Here is a 26,654-nt window from a genome sequence, read left to right on the forward strand (position 1 = left end):
CGGGAGGTGGAAATTCAAGACGATGAGCAAAACGAGGACAAGGTGAAAGCAGGAGCCAACGTTTCGACTAGTGGACTTGTCTTCTTCAAGGCTAATGAATGCACGCAGAAGTGTGCCTTTTTTCTCAACTCTTTGTTGTTTCCGCGAGGTGGCGTCGAGTCGCAGAAGCGTCCCGTTACAGAAGCACTGCCGCGAAGCCTGCCCGTGGCCTCCGAGATGCGTGGCGCGCCGGTGCATGCGCCCAGAAACGCATGATGCGGCAGCCGCGGGCTCATATAGGTGTCTCTCGCATTTGTGCATTTGTTGGCGCAGCTTGCTAAAGCGTCGAGCTGCTGCCCGTGAGAAACCCGTGCGACGTGGGTTGGATGCTGCCCAGCACGGGAAAACCTTCAAAGTGTTTCTAACGGTGCATTCGGCTGGTCGCCATGCAGCTGCTGGTCTGTACTCCCGTTGCACTGCTGCCTCACGCACACTGCTTCCCACTGCTCAAGCAGTGCCTTCTGTCAGCCGACTGCCGTAAAATCCGCGTTCGGCGCGGTTTCGATCACGTCGAGCATCGGATAAATGAAAAGGATACTTTTCTTGTCACTACAGAGCTGGCATATTCCCAGTGTCAATTACCTAGTTAACCGAAATTGGTATCAAGGACGCTCACTGAATAGCGGCTCACGCCTACTGGCACATACCCAGATGGTATCAAAGACGATTACTGAAGGGAATCACAGAACGGGTGGCACGTACACGTTGCTACGAGTCGCCGTGAAAGAGGTTCGTCGAAGAGCGGTAAATGGGTAGACAGTGTCCCATAACTAGTGGCCCAACTTGGTCCGACGGTTGGTTTCGAGTCCTCTTCCCTCAGCCCGACACACTATACACATTCGACCATGGACCACTCAAAGACCCAGGCTGGCGGGAAAGCGTTTAGGGAAATCGACAGACAGGTACGCAGCCGCCGGAAAGTGCTTGAAGAACCCTAAGTATGCTAATCTCATTAGAAAGTGGTGGTTTCGCACGAAGGTCGAGTGACTATAGGTTTAGCGTTACGCTTGGACTCATTCGATTGCGGCCTGTACTACGGGATTCAGCCACAGGGATGTCTGCCCTGCAGTCCAGGAATTTCATAAGGTGTTCAGCCTAATGGTCCTGTTAAATTTGTACCGTTTCCTCTTTTTGTGCTTTTCAATCAGTGGTACTTCATTCCTTGTACTATTACTGCTGTCATTTCAACAGGTTCTTTGACCTTTCAACAGCGCTAATACTCTGTAACAGTCCTGGAAATCGCTGTTCACTTTTCACACACAAGAAAACCTGCTTTTCTTTTTTCTTTCATGGCTTTGAGAGATCCGACGGTAGGTTGGGGAAAACTTTGTGCACACTCCCTTCCACAAGACTTCCACTTACCCCTATATATTTCGACTTTTCGCCCGTTCACAACGCGGATGCACGTCTTCAGGATGACCTTCAAGATGTCCTTCAAAATGTTATCGGCGTGAAAATGCACATGGCGCACTCGCACTTTGTCTGACAGCATTTTGTCCAGACGGGGAATGGCGTGATCCCACGCAGCGCGCGGAGAGCCGGATCACGCGAAGCCCAAAAGAAGTGTCTCGATGATTGGACACAGATTCATTCCATTCCTTAATATGCCAGTGACAATTTTTGCAGCCAACTACTGCACACGTCTTAACATTACAGCTCCACATTTTAAAGCACGAATGGAGCACAGTGCGTTAGCGAAAACCCAGTTACTCTTCCGGCAGCTGCTAGCACAGTACCAAAGCTGAAGCGGTAATGGCTTCGCACTGGTGCGCCTTCGCTGAGGCAATGTGCGGCGCGCCGCCAAAAGCGCCATCTCGTTTCTGTAGAGCAAACTGCTTCTCGAAAAGGGTTAATAATCGTTGGTGTTACCCAATTACGCGTGCGCGCGACCTTGGAGTCCATGATAGCGGCGGTCATACTTTTTTTTTTCCATGCGAACCAGATTCTGGCGACAGGCTTTCGGGACGCCCTCTCAATGCTTATTTTTCTGTCCATCGCAGCTGAAAGAAAAGCGCGGCAAAGTCAACGCGGACATGATGGACACTAGCGGTAACGAGAGCTCCGAGCTGCGCTACGACCGGCCGAAACCCAACCAGAGCGCACCCGATGGTAAGCTAACACTACCTTTTCTTTTTCATTATTTTTGCCTATGTTCGAAGCGGTATACAGCCAGTTCCACCTGCCCGGACTTCAAGCCGTCGTACGGATCATTAACGTGCACCGTCTCTCTTTGTTGGTGCAACATCCTTTCCAATCAATCAATAAAAAAGGCGAACTTTATTACATGATAAGGAAAAGTTAATGCAGGAATATATGCTCAAATTTTGGACAGGTGTGTATGTATAGCACACAAAAATGTTCGAAATACTACCGCGAAGTTCCATTTTTGAACTTCCCTCTGCCTTGAGCAGGGGGAACTCTCACGAGGGCAAGCCTTATCGAGGGAGTCCTCACCCTTATCTGCCCTCATCCTGACGTGGTGAAGTGAGAACCGGCTTCAGAAAAATGGATGAGGGAGGGCGGACTTTTCGAGGTGGGGGTGAGGGAGCTTGACGGTGACGGTGTGAAGCTAAACGAAGAAGACTCAATTCATGTTGCTGAAGTGAAAAGTCACTTGGATCGTATGCATGATGTGTTTGTAAGGTCTGAAGTTTTGAACCACACTGACAGGAAGCCTGTCGAGCTCAGGTGTACGTCGAAGCCCATTTGTAACTAACCTCAGTCACAAATGGCGGCTGACGTTAGCTGTAGCTAAACTTAGCGGCTGGGAACTATTGCAGCAACGAAAGTGGGGGTACAGTGACTGCAACTTTCTGGCGTCACTCCGACCTTTCTTGCTTTTGTCTTTTTTTTCGCTGATTACCACAGTTCAGCACACTCCTTTATCCGACTTAAACATTCTGGAATTCACATTATCTTGCTCTGATTAGAGAGGGACAAAAACTTGAGGTTTGAGGCTTCTTAGGTACTGACAACGTTCGTTGACCTAGTGAAGGCAAAAAAAAAAAAAAACAACGATATGATATTAATGGTGATTACAGTACAACCAAAACTGATTTGTTTTATGCTTTGGCTGGCGCATGGTGACGGCGATTTAAAGACATTATTTACAGTAAACATGGAATTTGAATGTTTTAGCTTAACATCTCAATGCTGTGCTGTTGCGCTGATTCTCTCAAATAAGCAGAGCAGGGTATTTGATTAACATAACATACAGTTGATTAGTATCTAATCACGAATTCCAACAAGCACTCTGTTTTCAAATTCCGGTCACCTTTACATATATATATATATATATATATATATATATATATATATATATATATATATATATATATATATATATATATATATATATATATATATATATATATATATATATATATGAATATAGGTGAAACTTTCCACACACAAACACAAATGTCACTATTAATTAGGAATATGTCAGCACCTCACCATAAAATTCGTTCGCGGTCCATCTAGTTAGCCATCCATACAAATTCTGCAAGAAATCGAACGAAACCAAATACCCTGTTCACAGCAGAGCGATAAAGTTCTTAGCCCAACCGGCACTATCCGGCGACACAGAAACGCTGTTCTCAACCGCAGGAGCTCTGCAAAGGGCACGCTAGTCACGTTTGAAGATCAATAAAGTGTCTCAAATTCTCACGTGCAGGGAGTTGCCGCCTGAGCCACTTTTGCTGATTAGGCAGCGCCCGCCGTCTAATCTTGTCGGCCACGTAAAGCTAGAACCACGTTAAGGTCATGTTAGAACCAGTCTCGAAAGAAGCACCCAGTTTTCACTAATACCATGGAAGGACTGTGCTAATACTTAGCTGTCGCAGCACCACGATACAAACCTAAAGCAACTACTAATGGGACTAATGAAACTAACGAAACGAATAGTGCAGGACAACATCTTGATAAACCCGAAGCGGGCGGCTGTCGCCTCGAGAGCACCGCCGTATCTACCACGCTATATCGTATTAAAGCGAAAGCTTTACTAGCCGCGAACTTGCGATTTCGCCATGGCGGTGCCCTGAGAAGGCAAATGACGTCACAACGCGCGCCTCGCCACGGATATTTCTGTCTCTCTCGCTCCCTAGTCACTACTGCACATACGCCACTAGTAGCACCGACCACAGGTGTTCAGCCGCTGCGCAGCGCCGCGCCTTTACCCGCCGCCGTTTGGTATGACGTCACACCGCGTTCCTCGTCGTTGCGCTCGCCTTCGCTCGCTTCGCCAGCTGCGTCGCATGTCTGATAACATGTCAGAGGATTGAAAAGGAGAGCTCGCGTGCGCCGCAACCACAGTTGAGGCGGCAGTATATGGACGGCGACAATTCTGATAAGCAGGAGGAGGCCTAGAATCGACATTGGAACGAGATGAAGAGGAAGCGAATCGCCCAGGAAACAGACGAACAGCGCGCCGGACGGCTGGCTAAACGCCGCAACATAGCTAGACAACCAGACTAACCTGGACTTGCAATTGAGATTAACCAAGGCTAACCATGCTATGCCTTAGCTTTCACTACGTATATCCTGGCATAGCCGAGCTCCGCCACTGTTTGCTAGCGCGAAGCCCAAAGCGGCCTTAACGTTCCGCGCATGCCCAGTCTGGCCCTGCTACTTCCTTGCGCGTGTCGGGGAGCCACTTACGCTATATGCTACAACTCTCTATAATTCATTATACTCGCAGCCTCTGACAACCGAGACGCCCTCGAGAAAGTCGACCTGCTTCTGTTCAGGAAAAAGAAATTCTACAAATTCTGGGGCTACGGCTTCTCGTTACGACGGACCAAGGGCGAAGACGATTCCTACTACATATACGTGGAAGTACGTGATTTTCTTTTTTTCCGGATATGCCCGCGCGTGTCCAGTACCGTCTTAAGTGCACTGAAAGAAACAAAAAAATTCGAGCTCTAGCTGACTTGTGTATATTCTGAGATCCCTCGTACTTTTACTGCACATCGTTTTCATTCGTTTCCCAAATTAAGTTTGGAAGAAATTACGTAAAATATTTATCCTGCATATCAAGTCAGATACATGCGTAACTACATGGAAGTAGTCTAATCTATTGCCATCAGTTTTCGTTGTGTCGTCAAGTGACGAAATTGAACCACGACATACATTTCGAGTGCTTAGAAATGACAGGAGAATCTAAGATGAGGCGTTAACATGCAACCCACCTTCACATCTCCTTGTTTAGACAAAGAACAGCGGTGTTTACCATAACAAACGAAAGGAGGCGATTACTTTGACAATGAGCATGGAATATACGCAAAACGCAGAAATGCTTTTCCGAGATGCCCACCGGGCCAATTTTAATTAAATTTGTTGGTTTCGAGATATAATGTTAAATTATAGTAAGTGTAGCAAGCAAAATTTCCATTTAGGGTCCAGATTTTTTTAGAAATATTGCCGGAATTTGCAAGTTTATAAAAAATAGCAACACGAAGTTTACAAATTCGTAACTCTGCACCAAAAACAGCTATAAGTTGCGTCTGTTAGAAAATCTAAAGCGGACAAATTTGATCTAATTATTTCCATTCCACGCGAATTTGTTACAATGTTACAAAGTACTACTCGCATATATTTCAGAGCTATGCTTATACTATATCAATCTTGTCTGCTTTAGATGTACTGTAAGGTGCAAATTACAGCATTGTGATATTCGCCATTGATTAGTTAGATTCTCGCAATTTTCCACTATTTCCATTTTAAAAAGCTGACGGCCTAAATAAAGATGTTTCCTACAGTAGCTAGATTTTACCTTTTCTTCCAATGCTGCAAACGTAATCAAACTTGGTGCAATGGCCACAGAGATAGGAGCTCCCCGAGCTATAAGCTTCCTGTTAAGTGGGGTCTTCAGGTTCGCAACATACTAGTTGGCAATAAGAACCAACCTGAAAATCGATTAGGTCCCTGTGGTGTCTTCGGGTCTCCGGAGGTATACCTAAGCTTCCGTGCAAAGGTTTCTTTCTACTGTGGCCGCCAGACGGTGACCGCGGACAGTCCGGCGGACAAGTCCACCGTTCTTCCGCTGGACGTGGTGCTGTACGTAAACGGCAAGTCCGTGATGAACGAGTCCCTGTCCAAAGCGCGAAAGCTCATCGCGCGCACAGGCGACAGCATGGTGCTCTCGGTGATGTCGTGCAGCTCCTACCGGCTCCTCACCACGCGAAGAGACATGTTCAGCATCATGCGCTCCGTGCCCAAGGAACAGGTATGCCACCTGTCCGTGTAAAAGTGCATTTCGAAAGTGCCGTTCTCTATACAGCCATAGAGTTTCCTACAAAGTGCACCATGCAGCGAGAAAGAACTCTGGCCCACGTGCCTATACGGAAGCTGCAATGTGTACGGCGCTTCAGCAAAGGGGGGCATTGTACTGGGCTGCCATCTTATAACGATTCGGTAAAGCGAAACCGCGTTCGCTTTACCCTCGCGTGACTGGCCAGAATCGCGCTTTCGTCAGCGAAAAACACAATTCTGACCAATCGCACGATTGCGAGAGAACTCTCCGAACCACTTATGATCGCCGTCCCTGGACATCGTCAATTTCCGCTATATTATGAAATTCTGTAGTGGCGGCATCTTGAGTCAATCAGAGACGCCGTATATCAGCCTTCTGGGCCAGTATGAACTGACAATTAATGTAACAAACTCAACAATACGCCACATAATTTTACAATGTCCGAAGTAGCACTTCAGCACGAGTGTGACGGGCAGTACATGGATTCGCCTAAATTTCTAAAAAAAGAAAAAAAAGTGTGTAACACACTAAGAAGAAACGGCAAGTCCATTTAGGGTGGCAAATAACACTTCGAAATCCTTGTCCTTTCTTCAGTGAAAGTAGACACAGTGGAAGAAACCATCATTCTGGTCCTGCGTTTTGCTTGGAAACCATTTGAGCGCAAGCAGGTTAGAACAGAATGATCGAAGGCGTGGGCAAACACGGTGCACGGTGCCTTATTTATGGAAATATTTATGCAAACACGGTGCCTTATTTTATGGAAATTCAAACACTTGCATTCAATTTTATTTATCAGTTAATACAGAAACGGTTATATAGAGAAGGGGGTACCAAAGTAAAAGAAAACTGCAGGCAGGGCCGCTTACATTATTACACATGATATAAACCATGTGTATATCATGTGTAATTCATGTGTACCATGCATTCATTCCCTATAAGCCACCCATCGGGGTGGCGTAGAAAGCTATGGCGTTGTGATGCTGAGCCCGAGGTCGGGAGGCTCGATAACCGGTCGCGCGCGTTATAATGCAGAACAATAATAATAATAATAAAAGAAAGAAATAAAATTTGTTATATGCGCATGTCGAAATGTTTGTGACACGAAGCTTTAGTACAGCGGTTAACCAAATCCTTTACAACTAACGGCAATGCGTACAACATTGTTTACTTCCATCCCGTGCATCAAGCGATCTCCTACCGAGTGTTTATGTTCTGCCACCACAATGTTCACAACTTTATCGTCGTGCCATTTTTTTTTAAATGTTTATGTGCACTGGACCGTTCACAAGCTATAGGCCGAAACGCAAACTTCAGTTGCAGGCGGATGCACGGCGTGAGTCGTATGTGATATCACGATGTTTATCGATCTAGTAATGGCGATGCCAGGCGTGTGCACAGTGAAGTACGGCACGTGTCAAGCAATATTTGGGAAACGTGCGCCTCTTGTGTCAGAGTGGGATGTACCGGGCCCGTTCTCGACGTTTGGCCAAGAACGGGAACGTCCCCAGTTGCGTATGCAGAATGTCCAAGCAAATAAATATAAATAGGCAGACTCTGCTCCAGTTGACATCTGCAGTGTACACGTCATATCAGATGGAGAGTTATCACGGTTTTCGTGACGTCCTGTGACAGACAGGTGAAGTGGGGGTGGTTAAAAAAAGTTTTTGGCCAATCGCGGAGGGCTGATCGCAAAATTGGAATAGAAAAATTTGGAACAGTTTTACGTTACAGCCTAGTACTGTGACGTTTTTAGCAGGAACACTATAGGACATCCACTTTCTTTTTTTTTCTCTCGACATACCAGGCCTCTGCCCACGACAGGCTGTATTCCGGGAAGTTCATATACGAACCTTAACATCTCCGTTGAGCCTCCATTTTAGTTCGTAGCTGCCGAAATTACGAGTTGTTCAACGGGTGCACACGTGACCTGTAAGGTTCAGACACTGCGTCATTCGGCGTGCAGGTGTCCGTACGCAGCGTGGGCTTCTCGTGTGGCGGCTCGGCGCCCTACGGCTTAGGCCTCATCGACGCCATGGTCTACGACGATAGAACCAAGCAGTTCACTCGCTGCTTCGTGATCACGGTCGGTAGTCTCGTCGAAACCCGTGGCGCGATTCCAGGGTTGCCGTTCTGTAAACGTTCTGTCGTGTGGCTAAATTTGCCATCTTGCCTGCTGCGATTGGTTCAGAGCGCGGCAACGTACTCACCGATTGGCTCAAACGAGAAAACGCGGCATGATTCTACAGTCTCCAACGAAGGTGAAGTACTCTCGGGCGATCTCTTTCGGAAGATCGTTTCACTTTCGCGATATTTCGCGAGAATCGGCACTGTACACACGCCCGCAAGAGTAGGGCAAACGCGAGAAAGAAGCTTTCGTAGGCTGAGCCTCGCGAAATCTCGCGACAGAAAAACAATCGCCGAAAGTGATCGCCCAGAATGTCGGCCCAGAACAACGAATTTTTTTTTCTTTTTTTCGGCTAGACACATCGCCGGCGTAAAATTTAGCGTAAACTTAATTAAGCTTAAACCTATGCATATAGATTGAATTGTCGCATCGAAGGGACGTGCACAGTCGAAGAACGGTACCTACGCATGCGCACTGTGCCTCCAGAAACTTCCAGGCATCAGAATATCGATGCGATAGCCTGTGGTAAATTATTGCACAGTGCTACAGCACAATCCTGTTAGGCCTTGTTTTGACTACAGTACAAGCAGCATAGCTAAAGAAAGCGGGAACGAGACATGCATGGACGAAAAGAAAAGGATCACCAGAAGTGCTTAAACATTGAAAGAGTACACAAAATCATCTGTGCAACCAGTGTGCCTTTCTCTGTAACAAAAAAAAATATATGGGGTTTAACGTGCCAAAACCACTTCTGATTATGAGGCACGCCGTAGTGGAGGACTCCGGAAATTTCGACCACCTGGGGTTCTTCAACGTGCACCTGTTTTTTCTCTGTAACAGGTCAGTGCGAAAGAACCTATGTAGAATAAGGCATTCCACATGAAACCAAAAGCACCGGTCAAAAGTTGACTTTCTTTACGAATGCGTATAGCATGACGACGTGAAACGGAGTCGAGGATGGTAGAAAATTGGGTGGCGTGATGAAATGAGAAAATTTGCAAGTGCAAGTTGGAATGATCCAGGGCAGTAATTGGAGATCGCCGGGAGAAGCCTTCGCCCTGGCAGTGGGCATTGAAATAGGCTGTCGATGATGATGACGATCGCATCACCTGAGTGGTTTGTTAACGTCACGCTTTCGTGACCTTTTTCTTTTCATGCTGTTGGCCGGTTTTCGTGATTGCACAAGTTATGCACGCATACCTTCATAATAAACCTGTTGCGATCGAGTAAGCGCTCCCATCTTTACCGTTTCTGTCCCGCTCGCTTCTGTTTCTTTAAATGTACGAGACCGAACGATGTTTCGCGCATGCGCGCAGCGCGCCGACGTGAACGTGTCGGGCAAGGGCTCCGTGTACCCCGGCGACGTGGTCACCGCGGTGGACAGCACGGCGCTCGAGACGCTGACGATCGAGCAGGTCATGCAGATGCTGGGCATGGGCAAAGCCGAGATCAGCCTGTCCATTGTGCCGCTGTCGCCCATGCGCGCGGGCCGCTTCATGATCAGCAAGCTGCAGGAGCAGACCATCACCGACGCCAGCGTGCCCACCCGCTCGACGCGCGCGTCCGAGACCAACCTCTGACGGCGCCGCAGCTCGACGTCGTTCGTCGGCTTGCTCGCGCCGAATTTCGCTGCGCATGCGCGATGCGTCATTACGACGCGGCAGGCGCTACTCGAGCTTGGCGCGCCAGCTCGACGCGCGTTCTGCGAACGCTTTCCTGTCGACGTACTGCGAACAGCCGGTCGCTTGCAGTTACCCAGCGGCAACCTCGGTAGACGAATTGTATATATAACGCCGATTGGGAACTATTTTCGTTTTGTCTCCTATATGTATACGATTTTCGTGCCAGAATAAGAAAACCCACATTTGTTGCGAATGCACGGCTCTCATAATAAATGGTGGCGTCGATGCTGTGCGTGTGTTTTGGAAGCCGCGGCAAGGAATACCATTTCGGACAAAGGTGACATCTCCTACGTAACTGCTATGCAGAATTGGCAAATGTTGCTAAAAGAAAGTTGAAATGAGATATTCCCTGTCAGTACGGTAAATACTATGTGCTTAGCGCATGCATTTGATAATACTAACAAAAACTGAATTGTAACGTGGAGCAACGGAGGCTATTCTGGAAGATCTAGCAAACGCGCCCAAAAAAAAGGACTCCTTCGTCAGCGGATCCAAAACTCGGAGTGGTCAGGCTACGTGTCAGCAGGATTGGTAGCGTCCGTGAAGTGCGTCCTCTCCCGCTCGGCAATCTAAATCGTCAGTAATACATGATTCATTCACCTCAGGAACTCCCGGATAGACTGTCAAACCTCATAACGAAACACGAAATACTTACAAGGAAATATTACAAGAGAAACTCCCTTTGAAATACCGAGATTTACATTGCAGTACATGTAACAATGGATATAACTAATTCTGGCTCCCCTCCCCCTTCAATTTCGTTATAACGAGGTTTTTACTGTAAACTCGAAAGGAGAAATCATTCTACTCTCAAGATGAGACCGTCGGTATCAGGCTGTGCCTACATGTGTAGCAAACATCACGATGCGCCTTGACGCTTGCTATACCCCCTCCGCTCAGAGCAGGGCATCGCACCCAGCAGGCTGTAGCAGGAACGTTCGCGTGCTTTACAGTGTGCGTGCGCACACCGCATTTGCCGGGAAGTAGAAAGCAGCACTGGCGCCTTCGCTGGGGCGACTGAACGTAGTCTAAAGGGTGCTTGCGCTTCGCTTTATCGTTTTTTGAAGCCAAGCGGACGCTCCCCGTCTTCGTGGGCCCCCTAAACACTGTGAGCTGCGCATGTTCCATCAAGGAGGCCGCACGACGGCGCTGACGACGTAATTGCGCCTGGAGCGTTCGTATAATCGCTATCTAAAAAAACAAAAGTTGCGAAAAATCAGACTCCGTATACTCATAGCTGATCGCCGTTCGCTTTCAAGAGATAGCGCCCACACGACCGCGCCATATTGACACGTGAGCTTATCTTTATCGGGCGACCACGTTTCGCCGCTTAACAACTGTAATCGCACAGCGAGGGACGCGCCTGCATGTATCCGACGTTTCTGGAAAGTTATCGATGCTTCTAACCGGCTGTCTCTTGTCGCCGAACCTTGTGTTATCTGATTTCATCGCGCGACTCGAATGTTGTAGAACCTTGTGGAAGGCATGCGGGTCCCAATGATTAGTCTGGAACATTCGACGACTGTTGTATAAAAGCCGACGCGCTTGCCTCGCTGATCAGATTTTCGACGATCGCCGACTGTGTTCGCAGCTTTCGTTGTGCTATAAGTGTAGCCTGTTTTGTGGGCACAGGTTCGCCCAATAAAATCTAGTTTTGCCTTTCACAGTATTGCCACTGTGTTCTTAACGTCACCACCACGTGACATCTGGTGGAGGTGCTTGTGCGTTCATGTACCGAACGCCCCCGCAAAGCCGCGATCCAAGCCCGAAGCCCGAGGACAGAACCAACATCGCCCAAGACCAGCGTGGTAGCCGCAGACTGCAAGGACTGCCCCCAGAGCACGGACTTCTGCCTGAGACGACAAAGAAGATCGTGGTCAAGACAACCCCAATGGCTGCCCCAGCGTCCCCCGTTATCCTACAACAACCTCGGGACCCACCAACCTTCCATGGAGCAGCGACTGAAGACCCGGAATCATGGCTGGAGACCTACGAACGAATCGCAACATTCAACAACTGGGACTCCGACGAGAAGCTACGGCATGTCTACTTCGCCTTAGAAGACACCGCCAGAACTTGGTTTGAGAACAGGGAATCGACCTTGACAACGTGGGACCTGTTCCGTACCGGCTTCCTACGCACCTTTACAAGCGTCGTGCGCAAGGAAAGGGCTGAAGCTATGCTGGACGCCCGAGTGCAGCTACCTAACGAGAACGTCGCCATCTTTACGGAAGAAATGAGCCGTTTGTTCCGCCACGCCGACCCGGATATGGCCGAGGAGAAGAAAGTCCGCTTACTGATGCGTGGTGTAAAGGAGGAACTTTTCGCCGGGATGGTAAGAAGCCCACCGAAGACCGTCGAAGAGTTTCTTCGTGAGGCGACGAACATTGAGAAGACACTCGAGATCCGGAACCGACAATTCGATCGCCGCACGAACTATACAAACTACGCCGGGGTTCAATCACTGGCCACCGACGACCTACGCGAGACTATCCGAGCTGTCGTGCGGGAGGAGCTACAAAAGCTGTTCCCATCATCACAGCCTCAAGTGGCTTCGATTGCCGACGCCGTGCGTGAGGAGCTCCAACAACAACTTGGAGTAGCCCCTGAATTGCCGCAGCCTGAGCCACAAGCGATGACCTACGCCGCCGTCGCGCGCCGTCAAGGTCCCCCTCCGCGACCGCGCCAGGGCCCTGTCACGCCGCAGTTCCGTCGTCCGCCGCCGCCGCAGCCAGCACGACCACCCGTCGTCCAGCGCACCTACGCGAGGAAGACGGACATTTGGCGCGCTCCTGACCACCGCCCGCTCTGCTACCACTGCGGAGAAGCGGGTCACGTCTACCGACGATGTCCATACCGGGAGATGGGACTGCGAGGTTTCGCCGTGAACGCTCCGCGCCCGCAGCAAGGTGAACGCCCCCGGGATATCGCCGACTACCTCGCCGCTACTCAGTGGACCTCTCGACGACCGTCGCGTTCGCCATCACCAGGCCGCTACCTGTCGCCGCAGCGCCGACCATACACTGGCCCAGCCCGGGGCCGGTCAGCGAGCCCATATCCGGAAAACTAAAAGCAGCAACCGATGGAGGTGCGGTTGCTGTTCGTCGAACTGACGAAGATCCTCCGCCGCCGACGAAGACGCCGAAGAAACCATCTCGACGACATAATAACGACACGCCGCCGTCCCGAGGAAGTCAGGAAGCCAAGACTACACCGACGAAAGACGACTTGACGACGCGACGTACCAGCTTCAGTTCAACACGACGCAGCCGTGATCCGACGCCAAGACCCAACTGCAACGCAAGACAAAGAACCACCGACCTCGACGTGCTTCTAGACGGCCACGCAGTCACCGCCTTAGTCGACACAGGCGCCGATTACTCAGTCATGAGTGGACACATCGCCGTCCAGTTGAAGAAGGTTAAGACTGCATGGGAAGGCCCTCAAATTCGTACCGCTGGAGGACACCTGATTACGCTGACAGGAATGTGCACGGCAAGAATTACCATTCACGACCGGGCTTACCCTGTCACCTTCGTTATCCTCCAACAGTGTTCACGAGACGTCATTCTCGGCATGGACTTCCTCAACCAACACGGCGCAGTCATCGACCTGAAGTCGAAGTCAATAACGCTGTCGGAAGATCATGCAATACCGCCGGAGAGCCCTCGTAGTCACCACGCCTTGAGTGTGCTCGAACATCAAGTGAGCATCCCGCCTCGCTCCAGCATTATTATTTCGGTCGGCACCGAAACACCCGCTGACGTAGAAGGCGTCATCGAAGGTGACCAACGTCTACTGCTAGACCGTCAAATTTGCGTCGCAAGAGGGATCGCTCGACTGCACGGAGGAAACACGAAAGTGTTGCTGACAAACTTCAGCCAGGAGTTCAAACACATCAACAAGGGCACGACGATCGCATACATCGAGGAAATTCTGGAAAACAGCAATGCGTTTGTCCTCTCGGATTCCGCCGCATCTACCCCGACGACCTTAGTTCCCGAGCCAGACTTCAAAATAAATCCAAGTTTGCCCGCAATTAAGCAACAACAGCTCAGAAGTCTACTTCGACGATACAAAGAGTGCTTTTCGACGTCATCAAGGATTCGACGAACCCCAGTCGCAAAGCATCGCATAATAACCGAAGAGGGCGCTCGACCTCTCCGCCAGAGCCATACCGAGTTTCGACGCGAGAACGCGAAGCTATAAGGCACCAAGTCGACGAAATGCTGCGCGACGACATCATCCAGCCGTCCAAAAGCCCGTGGGCATCTCCTGTAGTCTTGGTGAAAAAAAAGGACGGAACCCTGCGTTTCTGCGTCGATTATCGTCGTCTGAACAAGATCATGAAGAAGGACGTATACCCACTCCCACGGATAGACGACGCACTGGATCGGCTCTGCAACGCTAAATACTTCTCGTCAATGGACCTCAAGTCTGGCTATTGGCAAATAGAAGTCGACGAAAGAGATCGCGAAAAGACGGCTTTCATCACCCCAGACGGCCTCTACGAGTTCAAGGTTATGCCATTCGGACTGTGCTCGGCGCCTGCAACGTTCCAGCGCGTGATGGACACGGTTTTAGCAGGATTGAAGTGGCAGACCTGTCTCGTTTACTTGGATGACGTCGTCGTCTTCGCCGGAAATTTCGACGATCACCTGAGGCGGCTTGCGACAGTACTAGAGGCCATCAAGTCATCAGGGCTCACTCTGAAGCCGGAAAAGTGCCGATTCGCTTACGATGAGCTTTTGTTTCTAGGCCATGTCATCAGCAAATCAGGAGTACGCCCCGACCCACAGAAGACAGCTGCCATCGCAAAGTTCCCGCAGCCAACCGACAAGAAGGCAGTGCGCAGATTCCTTGGCATTTGTGCCTACTATAGGCGCTTTGTCAAGGACTTTTCACGCATCGCGGAGCCGCTAACACATCTAATCAAATGTGATGTCGAGTTCAAGTGGGAAACGCCGCAGGCCAAGGCATTTCAAGAACTCAAACGACGCATGCAGTCGCCGCCGGTACTTGCACACTTCGACGAGGACGCCGATACCGAAATCCACACTGACGCCAGTAGCCTAGGCCTCGGTGCCGTCCTAGTTCAGAGGAAAGAAGGACTTGAACGGGTGATATCGTATGCTAGCCGGTCGCTGTCAAAAGCGGAAAGCAATTATTCTACGACTGAAAAGGAATGCCTCGCCATCATTTGGGCTACAGCTAAATTCCGCCCTTACCTCTATGGCAGGCCATTCAAAGTCGTCAGCGACCACCACGCGTTGTGTTGGCTAGCTAACTTAAAGGACCCTTCAGGACGGCTAGCGCGGTGGAGCCTCAGACTACAAGAATATGACGTCACGGTAATATACAAGTCCGGAAGAAAACACTCCGACGCCGACGGCTTATCACGCGCCCCCATCGATCCCCCGCCGCAAGACGACGAGGACGACGACGCCTTCCTTGGGATAATAAGCGCGGAAGACTTCACTAAACAGCAACGAGCAGACCCGGAGCTAAAAGGCCTCGTCGAGTATTTGGAAGGGAACACCGACGTTGTCCCTAGGGCATTTAAGCGCGGGTTGTCTTCGTTCACGCTACAAAACAACCTGCTCGTGAAGAAGAACTTCTCACCTGTCCGCGCCAGCTACCTTCTTGTTGTACCCTCAGCGCTGCGTCCAGAAATACTGCACGCCCTACACGACGATCCAACCGCTGGGCACCTGGGGTTCTCCCGGACGCTGTCGAGAATACAGGAAAGGTATTACTGGCCGCGTCTGACCGCCGACGTCGCCCGTTACGTCAAGACATGCCGAGACTGTCAACGACGCAAGACACCACCGACAAGGCCAGCAGGATTACTACAGCCGATCGAACCACCTCGCCGACCATTCCAGCAGATTGGGATGGATTTGTTGGGGCCGTTTCCGATGTCAGCATCCGGGAATAAGTGGATCGTCGTGGCGACGGACTATCTCACCCGCTTTGCCGAAACTAAAGCTCTACCAAAAGGCAGCGCAGCCGAAGTGGCGAAATTTTTCGTCGAGAACATCCTGCTGCGACATGGTGCTCCAGAAGTCCTCATCACCGACAGAGGAACGGCTTTTACAGCAGAGCTCACCCAGGCCATTCTGCAGTATAGCCAGACAAGCCACAGGAGGACAACTGCCTACCATCCGCAGACGAATGGTCTCACGGAGCGCCTGAACAAGACCCTCGCCGACATGCTAGCAATGTACGTCGACGTCGAGCACAAGACGTGGGACGCGGTCCTGCCGTATGTAACCTTCGCTTACAACACGGCAGTGCAAGAAACAACACAGATCACGCCGTTTAAGCTGGTTTACGGCAGGAACCCGACAACGACGCTCGACGCCATGCTGCCCCACGTCACCGACGAAGAGAATGTTGACGTCGCTAGCTATCTGCAGCGCGCCGAAGAAGCCAGACAGCTCGCCCGCCTACGGATCAAGAGCCAGCAGAGGACCGACAGCCGACACTACAACCTCCGACGACGCTTCGTCGAGTACCAGCCCGGTGACCGTGTTTGGGTTTGGACCCCTATACGCCGACGAGGACTAAGCGAGAAGCTTTTGCGTCGCTATTTCGGACCGTACAAGATCATCCGACGTATTGGCGCACTGGACTATGAGGTCGTGCCAGACGGAATTTCGCATTCACAGCGGCGCCGCACACGATCTGAAGTAGTCCACGTGGTGCGTCTGAAACCCTTTTACGGACGCTGACGAACTTCCTTATTATGTTGTTTTCTTTGCTACGGGTGTTTTTCTTTGTTACTTTCGTTTGTATGCAGCATCGGGTCGATGCTTTTTTAAGAGGGGGGTATTGACACGTGAGCTTATCTTTATCGGGCGACCACGTTTCGCCGCTTAACAACTGTAATCGCACAGCGAGGGACGCGCCTGCATGTATCCGACGTTTCTGGAAAGTTATCGATGCTTCTAACCGGCTGTCTCTTGTCGCCGAACCTTGTGTTATCTGATTTCATCGCGTGACTCGAATGTTGTAGAACCTTGTGGAAGGCATGCGGGTCCCAATGATTAGTCTGGAACATTCGACGACTGTTGTATAAAAGCCGACGCGCTTGCCTCACTGATCAGATTTTCGACGATCGCCGACTGTGTTCGCAGCTTTCGTTGTGCTATAAGTGTAGCCTGTTTTGTGGGCACAGGTTCGCCCAATAAAATCTAGTTTTGCCTTTCACAGTATTGCCACTGTGTTCTTAACGTCACCACCACGTGACAATATATACGCCGTAGCCGCACACTCGAGTTATAGCCGATGGCTGCTTGCCTGTTCCAAATTTCGCGATCCAACCTTCACGCAGCTTCTTGTCGCGCGGGTACGTCTGAATGCTGACACCGGGCTCCGTTGCGTACGTCCGGCACTGCGGCACCGAGCAGTTGCCTACCATGTTGGACGCCTTCAGTGGCAGCCACTACCTAATATAGTGCTTTCAAGTGTTGTCAAGTAGACACCTGAAGTGGGAAATACCCCCCCCCCCCCACTTAATCAGAACCCCAGCGCAGGTGGGACTTTAAAATATCGTTTTCACCTCGCTTCGGCGCTTCCGAAGCAGACGACGCGGCCGCTGAGCCCACGTGATCCCTCATACACGTCACGCCGACGGCAGCGCCAGCTTTTCCAGTGGTGGAGCTCGTCTCCATAGTGGCGAGCGGCGACGATGTTATCACCCTGGGCCATTATGCGCAACATCACGGCGACGCCAACGGCAAAAATACGCCGTAAGTATTCATATAATTGCTATGGCAATAAAATTTACTTAATAATAAATACTACTGTTCGGTTCCCTCGGTTGTCTTATCACAGTAGTAGTAGTGCCGCTATTAGTATTGGAGCGTAAGCTCCACTACGCCATGTGACGCAAGGTCATTCCATTCATCACGTCGCAATGACTCTGAGCCGCCGAAGCGCAAGTGCGGCAGGTGTGACGTCACACCACGTGATCTGCTGCATAGAGGCGTCGCATCTGCGCTCGCTCGGAGCCTCGCCGCTGCGGTACCACGTGATTAGGCGAGGGTTTAATGGCTGCTTCGCCGGCGCTTGGTCACTCAGTCTGGCGTGCCACCTGTGTGTGCGCTTCAGCGTAAGCGACAGGCGGAATCCAATCATCCAGTAGATATAGCTAACCGGCAGGCTGCGAAATCTCAAGCACAGTTACCTGCTGAAACACTGGAGCAAAGGAAGGCCAGAATAGCGCATTATAGAAAAGCTTACCAGGAGTCGAGGCGTGCCAAGATCGAAGCTACTGCAATCGCCACTGTTGTTCAGCAACACGAACAAATAAATTATGGGGTTTTATGTGCCAGCTGGTAGTCCAGCTAATGCTCCCTTTACTTATAGCTAGTAGCCACCTTGAGAAGCACTGCTGTAACTGCGGCAAAGACATTCAATGTCCAGGCTTGTTTCAGCTTCGCAGATGCTATAGTTAGCTAAACTTACCATGTTTACGATCCTGGAATGTTGCATTCTTATTTTACGTATCACTACAATAGTGCATGTAAGGCAACAACTACAGTAAAATTTCCACCTTGACTGTTGTCGGTGTCTTTCTTATGCCAAGTTAATTCCCCACCAGGTGAGCTGTTGTCAAGCCCTTGATTTCATGCCACTGTAGTATGGCAGAAATATGAAATTGATAATAATTTCAGATGTTGTATTCCTACCTCCTGTATTAATACAACAATCAAACCCCGGCCCTCAGTCCCCAGCAGCTGTGAAGCAACTGACCACGGCAGCGGTCAGACCTGTGACGCAGCAGAAGGTGCTAAGAATCTCTGGATCCATGTTTACAGGAGGTATTCAGATACCTAGATTGGGAAGAATTGGGGATAAGAGTTAATGGAGAATACCTTAGTAACTTGCGATTCGCTGATGATATTGCCTTGCTTAGCAACTCGGGGGACCAATTGCAATGCATGCTCACTGACTTGGACAGGCAAAGTAGAAGGGTGGGTCTAAAAGTTAATCTGCAGAAAACTAAAGTAATGTTTAACAGTCTCAGAAGAGAACAGCAGTTTACGATAGGTAGTGAGGCACTGGAAGTGGTATAGGAATACATCTATTTAGGACAGGTAGTGACCGCAGATCCGGATCATGAGAGTGAAATAATCAGAAGAATAAAAGTGGGGCTGGGGTGCATTTGGCAGGCATTCTCAAATCATGAACAGCAGGTTGCCATTATCCCTCAAGAGAAAAGTGTATAACATCTGTGTCTTACCAGTACTCACCTACGGGGCAGAAACCTGGAGGCTTACAAAAAGGATTCTACTCAAATTGAGGACGACGCAAGGAGCTATGGAAAGAAGAACGATGGGTGTAACGTTAATGGATAAGAAGAGAGCAGAGTGGGTGAGGGAACAAACGTGAGTTAATGTGTGGGGGTTCCACTCTGCGTGCGGCTAGGGCTGAAGGCGAGCTCCGGATCTAGCCCCACGCAGTCGCTTCGTGGTACTCCCAACCCGTAGCGCGGGAATCGCGGCTACGCCGGGTTCGGACGAATAAGGCAACCAGCGGTGTCAACGGTAACAACGTTTATTGCTATTAGCAATACAGGGTGTCTACCAAGTTGACATTTCCAAATTCCCTGAGTTTTCCAGGTTTTCCCTGAGTGCCATTGCAAAATTCCCTGAGTGACGCAGAGCTATATTTTATGTCAAGACGGGCTGAAACCACGTCGCCCGATGCCGTCACTCTCTAAGCATATGAAAAAATTTAAAAAAAAAACAACTTAATTCAGTTTGAATACTAAGGAGTAGTGTTTATTTTATTCAAAAAGAGGATAGAAAGGAGGGGTTAGTAAAATGCACAGCAAATAAAATGTCTTCGAAAAAAGTTGCAAATCGAATCGGATCCGACATTCTCAAATACGAATAAAAAGGAGATGCATACAGAATCAAATACTTTCGAATATGAGCGATTTCTATCAACTGATAGCAAGCTCAGTGATATGAGGCCCGAACTTTGTCACAATTGAGATTCTTTCCCAACAGCTCGTAAGTCAACCTCAACTGTACTGACATACTGTCAGCCCGCATACAACGCCTCAGTGTTGTGTTTCACTGCTTTAAAAAGTTTATTTTGGTTTGGATGAGGGACACCTGCATCTCGGCATCAGCCAACACTTTTTTCTTTAGCTCAAGCTCCTTCAAAACGGCGGCAGCACGCTTCCTTTCCTGTTCATTCCTCAATAGGTAGGTTCTTTCTGTTCTTGTCCTCTTTCCGCCACTCGTTAACCCCACGGACCATTTGAAGCATCTTAATTCTTGGTCAGTTGCACAGTCCAAATTCGATTTTTCGAACCCCTTAGGGGCCGCGAAAACGTCCGAAAAATCAGCCAGCTGGAAAAAATTAATGCATGTCATTTACTGGCCTTAAGGGGCAAACCGCCACAGGCACATTCGAAAACGCTCTGAAGGCCTGTCGGTACACGTATTAGGCATAGCGGTGCTCATACTGTAACAGAAGATACCGGATGCACGCGTGCATAATTAAGGAATACATACTGTGTCCTGTGGCAATAGCCCCTTCCCACTCTTGTTATGCTTCACTGTAATACATTTTTGTATGCTTCACCAAGTAACATTCCTGTATAGAGGCGAAGCTGACTTTCAGGAACCGGCTTTATGCAATGCATTGTGCTTTCCAAGCTTCTAAGCCAATCGCGAGAACCACAAAGGTGCAGTCAGTACCATTGCTAACAGCAGCGAATTCTTTCAATGAAAAACACGGCACCTAACGGCAAGGAGCTAACATCGAAAGTCGAAGCAGCTAGGTCTAGCGTTGCCGCAGTGGTGGCTACGGCTGCCAGCGGATCTGTGTGCGAGAGCGCCGGTTCGAGGTGGCGAACTAATCAAAACGGCAGTGGTGATGGCTTTGATTAATGCCGTTTCGGACCTGTGGTCACGGCAAAAAGTCCGGAAAATCGAACGGCAAAGGGTTCTCGCGTCCGAAATTTCAAACGTTCTGATAGATTGACTCTATGGGGTACGTGGTGGTGCCGCGAAGCTGTCCAAGTTATCGGGCATCGCGAAAGTCGGTCGTTGACTGTACACTGGAAACTCCTCCAGCCTTCGACAGGGCGTCAAATAGGATTCATTACGATTCCTGTCTATTACTCGAGCCAGCATTACCGCGACTTTCGACCCTTCCAACAAAATTACCAATTTTCCCTGATAGAAGTACAAATTCCCTGAGTTTTCCCTGAGTTTTTCCAGACTACTCAAGATCCCTGAGAATTCCCGGTTTTCCCGGTCGGCAGACACCCTGCAATAGCGAACACTCGCAGAGGGACGTCCTCTCCGTAATAGTAATAAATTGGCTGGCCTCGTTGCCCGGGATAGTCAGACAACGTGGTCACTCACGGGTAGCGGCAGGTACTCCAGTCCGGCAGGTTATGGGTCCGGCCTCGGAGAGCCAGGGTCTCCCCCGGTCGCGCTGTTTTATACCTTTTTAGCTGGGCGAGGGGAATGTCTTCCTCGCCCGTCAGCTGCCTGCCCGCGAGTCGGGGAGGAAGGGCGCGTGCGCGTCGCGAGAGCGAATCGGGAGAGGGCATAGTGCGCCTCTCCCCTGTCTATGCCGGCTCTCGACGCGACGGCGCGGGGGAAGATGGGCGCGTGTGCTCCCCACAAATGACATCTTAGTTGAAGTCAAGAAAAAGAAATGGGCATAGGCGGGGCATGCAATGAGGAGGGAAGATAGCCAATGGTCATTAAGGGTTACGGACTGGATTCCAAGAGAAGGGAAGCGTAGCAGGGGGCGGCAGAAAGTTAGTTGGGCGGATGAGATTAAGAAGTTTGCAGGGACAATGTGGTCACAATTAGCACATGACCGAGGTAGTTGAAGTATGGAAGAGGCCTTTGCCCTGCAGTGGGTATAGCCAGGATGATGGTGATTATTTTGATGATGAAATACAGTGCAACAAATTTACCTTTTTTCAATACTTCGCACCAGTACCGAAAATGTTATCCTAATGTTCAGAAAGTATTCAACGTTCAGTATTTGTGCTCTATGTAATGTTCTCCCACTCGTTGTAAACTGCTCCTTGTAAATTACAAGACAGTTTTCGCTGAAGCTTGGGCAAGGCAGGTATACGCATTTCTAGTGATCACATGGCGTCAGCACTAACCAACTTTAATTTGTACCAAAGTTTGTAATGAAATATTATTGGAGGTTTTCGTACAAAGTATGACATCTAACACTACACATGTACAGGAGAACAGGCAACTTTACACTATGCCCTTTAATTTTTTAAGAATTTAAGACAGTGTAAACAAGTGTACCTAGCAGTTCAGCCTAAGCACATACTGAGTGAACATAATGCATTGGAGTCCACTCATTTTGTTCAGCCATTCTCTATTTCCCTTGTTCCACAGGCCATGAGTAGGTTCAATGTTCCACCGCATGTGCATCTTATGTGCCAGCAAACTTACACTGGTATGAAAATGCATGGATCCATGTGCAAAACCCACACATACCATTTCCAAGACCGAATACAGCCAATTAATACCACTATCACCTCAGGTAAACTGCACTCTAAATGGCTGCATATGGTACTAATAGCAGCAGAACTGAGTGGCAGTGTATGGAGAGTGCATATTAAGCAAGATTAAACGGCATGCAGAAAGGCTGTTTCCTGTCGCTCCACAGACACAACCTTTCATAATTGCCCACAGATGCTTAAGGGAGCAGTAAAAAAATGCAGTTTATTCCATATACTATACAAATGCGATTTGCTATGGTTGCTATGGACACGACTAATACAGTGGGTTCTTAGTAAGTGCAACTTCATTACAGAGAATTTAGAAATCTTAATTATCAGTAAACCAAATATTAAAAGTTGTCTTCTTAAAATGGTCGTCCAAAATATTTATAAAGTGGTTACAGGGACCAATTAGCTTTTTTTCAGAGCATCACTAAATGTACTAGATTTTATTTTGAAATAAAGCGAAAAGTGCAGAGAAAACAGGCCAAGACTTGGCCATAATCTTAAGCTTTAAAGGCAGCAAAGAGGCATTCACAGTGCTCTCTTGAATATATCTCTCCAGAAACCATTGTTCTATAAGACTTACTTCGCCTAAATCAGCGCTCCAAAAACTATACCACTGTCACAACGCGCGCGCACACGCACGTACACACACGCACACACACACTCACACATGCACGCACACAAAACTGATGTGTAGTGCTTTCAAAAGTTACCATTTGGAATTGACTTTGAAATGTGGCTGGCCTGCCACAAAGAGATTGTTGCAGGCCCTGGAGCCATGTTTTGGTTTGGAGGCCAACCATTTCTGCTAACCGGAAAGGCTTAATTTTCACCTTGCAATGCTTTGTTGCAATCTTCTATGGACAACTGAGACTCCCATGACTCCCATGAGATCACAGCTATGGAACTTCCTTCTACATGCTACCTCAGGGAAAGATGCAGCTGCTTACACAGGGATCGGTGGACTTAATTATTTCTAGTATTCTGCATGAGTTAAAACAAGGCATCAACAGTGTAAAACAAACTGTGCATCAAAATTACTGCTCCCTTTTAAAATCAATTAAGGCACCTAGGAGAAATTGACACAGCGGAGTACTGACACTAAAACTATGTGCCTCACTTTCGTGCTTTCTTAGGTAGTTGCCAACCCCACAATTATGACATGGAGCCTCAATTCCTTGAGGAGCACAAATAATTATTACATCACATTTTATGCAGCTAGTTTAAAAATGTACTCCAAGTGCAACACTATTTTATACGTGAAGCATGAACTATGAACATCACCAAAACCGTAGTTGGAACTCATGTGGTGTCACAAACAATTCAATCACTAGATAGCTGGCTCAATATAGCAGTAGTTGACAGGAATATAATGACCTTGTCGCTAAATGTCATCAAATTGACCCTTTCAATTGCGCACTTCTTTTTTTAATACAAGAGGACTCTCTTCCCTGTTGTCCTATCAAGACCGCCACATCGAGTATTGGTGACAAGAATAGACACATCTAAAGCCACACTGCACTTTGTGCATGTTCTGAGCTGTAACTGTAATGCATTCATTAATAATAATTCTGTATTATTAAACAAGTAATTGAAGTTTCATAGCATAATTACGTACTGACTTGACAGCTACCCATTCTTGGTATAAAAATGAGACAGAAATTTTGTGGTATACTCCTAAAAAAAAAACCAAGCACTCTTGTCAGCACAATCAATCACAAACGACCTTATCATCATTGTTTGATGTCAAATTCACATTGGATATTGTACATTTCAAAAGGGAAAAGCCATTTTCCTTATTGACAAACAGCACGACATAAAACCCACTTTCCCGATCTTGACAGCATTTAAACACTGCTGTTTGGCAAGCTAGAGTTTAAACTTTAGTTACAAATAAATTAGAAAGCTAGAGGTTCCCGACCAATAAATGCATGCATAGCTGACTTTGATATATTCCTGAAAACACAGAATTCTACATAATCAAGGTTACAAAATGCATCACATTTACCTTTGAGGCACAAATGAAGCTCAAGCAGCAGTGTTGTCAGCCAGTCTGCCAATGTTTTGACAGAGTGTGACAGCATATTAGCTCACACTGGGTCATTCCTAGCCGCCTCTGAAATTGAGAAAATATTGATCAATTGATGTAGGTAACACATATGGCTATTTAAATTAGGAAAGCAAAATATAGCACATTGGCTATCAACAACCTTAAGCTGCACTGGCTTATGTAAAGGAAAGAGTTTAAATGTGATAGCTCACTACTCAACAAACAAAAAGGACCTTGTTCTAGCCTTGTTCCTTGTCTGAAATTTGTTGTCATTGCTTTCTCTTTGCAGCCAACTAACCATAGATTACCTGAAGCTCACATTCTGTGACAGCTATGCATCGCTTCATCCAAGGTATTCCTCTTGCAGTGAGAAAGGTAGAATGTCATATGAAAAGTCATAGCTTACACAGAACTTTAAATGCAACTTCCAAGTGAAGACAGGTGTTCCGAAAAAAGAAAAAAGACCCATATGCTTGGAACAACAAAAATGGAAAAAGATTCAGAGTATATTGACTACACACTACTCTGTGACAAGACTGCAAGCGACACAGCTGTCTTTACAGTCACATGGAATAGCACAGCACAGAAACCCAGTAAAACAAAATAAAGGCCAACTGACGGTTAAGTTATCTTACATAAAATTAAAAGTATATATATATATATACTCATTCAACCAAAACAAGACATGCAGAAGTAACTTAATGTTCACCATGACTTGCAGATAGGCTTTTTTTTAGAATTCACACAAGAACACACAAATTGTAAGCTTTATTTAGCATGTTTCATTTAAACATTTGGTGTAAAAGTGGTTTTTCTTTTTGCATTCAAAATAGTTGGCAGCGCCCGTCAGATTTTCGAACCGCTTTAAATGTTCAATTTTTATGAAATGCATCATATGTATGCTTATGAGCTGCTGCTGATCTTGTTTTGCTCCCATAATTGTGGCTTTCCTTGAAACAGCGTCATAATCTTCTGCTCTTTACTGTCGTCATTGTACAAAAGAGACCTCAGATGCAGGCGGCCATTATCTTCGGTGACCGCGCACTTTTTTGTTTCTGCCTGCCGTTGGTGTTAGTTGCATTGCCTTCATGTCTAATAGTGCAGGGCACACACTTCCATGAGCTAAATCTGGGGCCATTAGCAGTTCTTTCCCGTTTTGGAAGGTCAACAACCGGTGTTGAGGAGACTTTCATGCGATATTTTTTTTTTTCGCATATTTTTTGTCCGTAGTCGCAGCCTGCGAGTATTGTTTACGCGATCATGTTTAATTAGAGTGCATAGTGATGAATATAGTATCGCAACCGCATATCGAGTCGGTAACGGAATTGCACAGCTCTCGTAGTAGCCAGAAACGTTCAAATTGTAAAGCGGCAAAATGAAAAAAATGCTGCTAACTAACCTAAAAGAGCTGAAATATGAAACAAACTCCGTCAACAACTGCACGAACGCGACAATCCGAAGCGTTAAGTGCCGTTCATATCGTGCAAATGATTTCCAGCAAAGCAGGAACCCTTCAATCATATAACAAAATCACTTACCGAATCGCAATAAAGAGGTGTTGTTGCTGCCGTTCTTGCAAAAACGATTCGAAGTTCTCCACTCGAAATCTCGGTATAACTCTAAGCAAGTGAAAGCACGAACGAATGGCGGCCTGAAGTTTCAAAATTGGCAAGAAAGAGCGCGAAGTGCGCGAAGTGGAACTGTAGATGTAGCGTGTAAAGAATGGTTGAGTGGACCGAACGGCGCTTTACCCCTGAGGCACCACGTGTGGAAAAATTGTGCAAGGGCGCTGCGAGCGAACTGTATTAAGGCGGATACGCGCTTCCCAGCAGATTCAACGTAATTTCGCTGCGGGCGCTGAGACCCATTGCGCACGTACGCTCTTGTAATGGTGCTTTATTTCAACTGCAAATTTACAGTCACACCTTTTTTTGCTAAGTATACATATTTGAGACATGTATTATACAACATGAAGTGTCCAATGTTGC

At 48.1% G+C, this 26,654-nt stretch overlaps 1 protein-coding gene and 1 long non-coding RNA gene across 6 annotated transcripts in view; one reads left to right on the forward strand and one right to left on the reverse strand.

The window, feature by feature from the left end:
* LOC126539228 (microtubule-associated serine/threonine-protein kinase 3-like) overlaps positions 1-10,318 on the forward strand; it is a 34,081-nt gene extending 23,763 nt beyond the window's left edge. For 2 of the 5 annotated variants that reach the window (XM_055075270.2, XM_055075271.2), the window contains 4 exons: positions 2,040-2,148; positions 4,739-4,875; positions 6,038-6,265; positions 8,256-9,054. In XM_055075270.2, the coding sequence (XP_054931245.1) occupies positions 2,040-2,148; positions 4,739-4,875; positions 6,038-6,265; positions 8,256-8,837 (1,056 nt within the window). In that variant the 3' untranslated portion in view covers positions 8,838-9,054. Of the gene's footprint in view, positions 1-2,039; positions 2,149-4,738; positions 4,876-6,037; positions 6,266-8,255; positions 9,055-9,733 lie in introns of those variants that run through there. The other 3 variants (XM_055075273.2, XM_055075274.2, XM_055075275.2) reach the window with 3 other exon arrangements.
* Positions 1-26,348, reverse strand: part of LOC140214101 (uncharacterized) — a 53,037-nt gene extending 26,689 nt beyond the window's left edge. The window contains exons 1-2 of the long non-coding RNA XR_011891025.1: positions 26,205-26,348; positions 24,625-24,732 (exon numbers count right to left, since the gene is read on the reverse strand). This is a non-coding gene — a long non-coding RNA (uncharacterized lncRNA). The remainder of the gene's footprint in view (positions 1-24,624; positions 24,733-26,204) is intronic.
* Between the last annotated feature and the right edge of the window lie 306 nt (positions 26,349-26,654).

Source organism: Dermacentor andersoni, chromosome 11, assembly GCF_023375885.2.
Source record: "Dermacentor andersoni chromosome 11, qqDerAnde1_hic_scaffold, whole genome shotgun sequence".
Taxonomy (NCBI): domain Eukaryota; kingdom Metazoa; phylum Arthropoda; class Arachnida; order Ixodida; family Ixodidae; genus Dermacentor; species Dermacentor andersoni.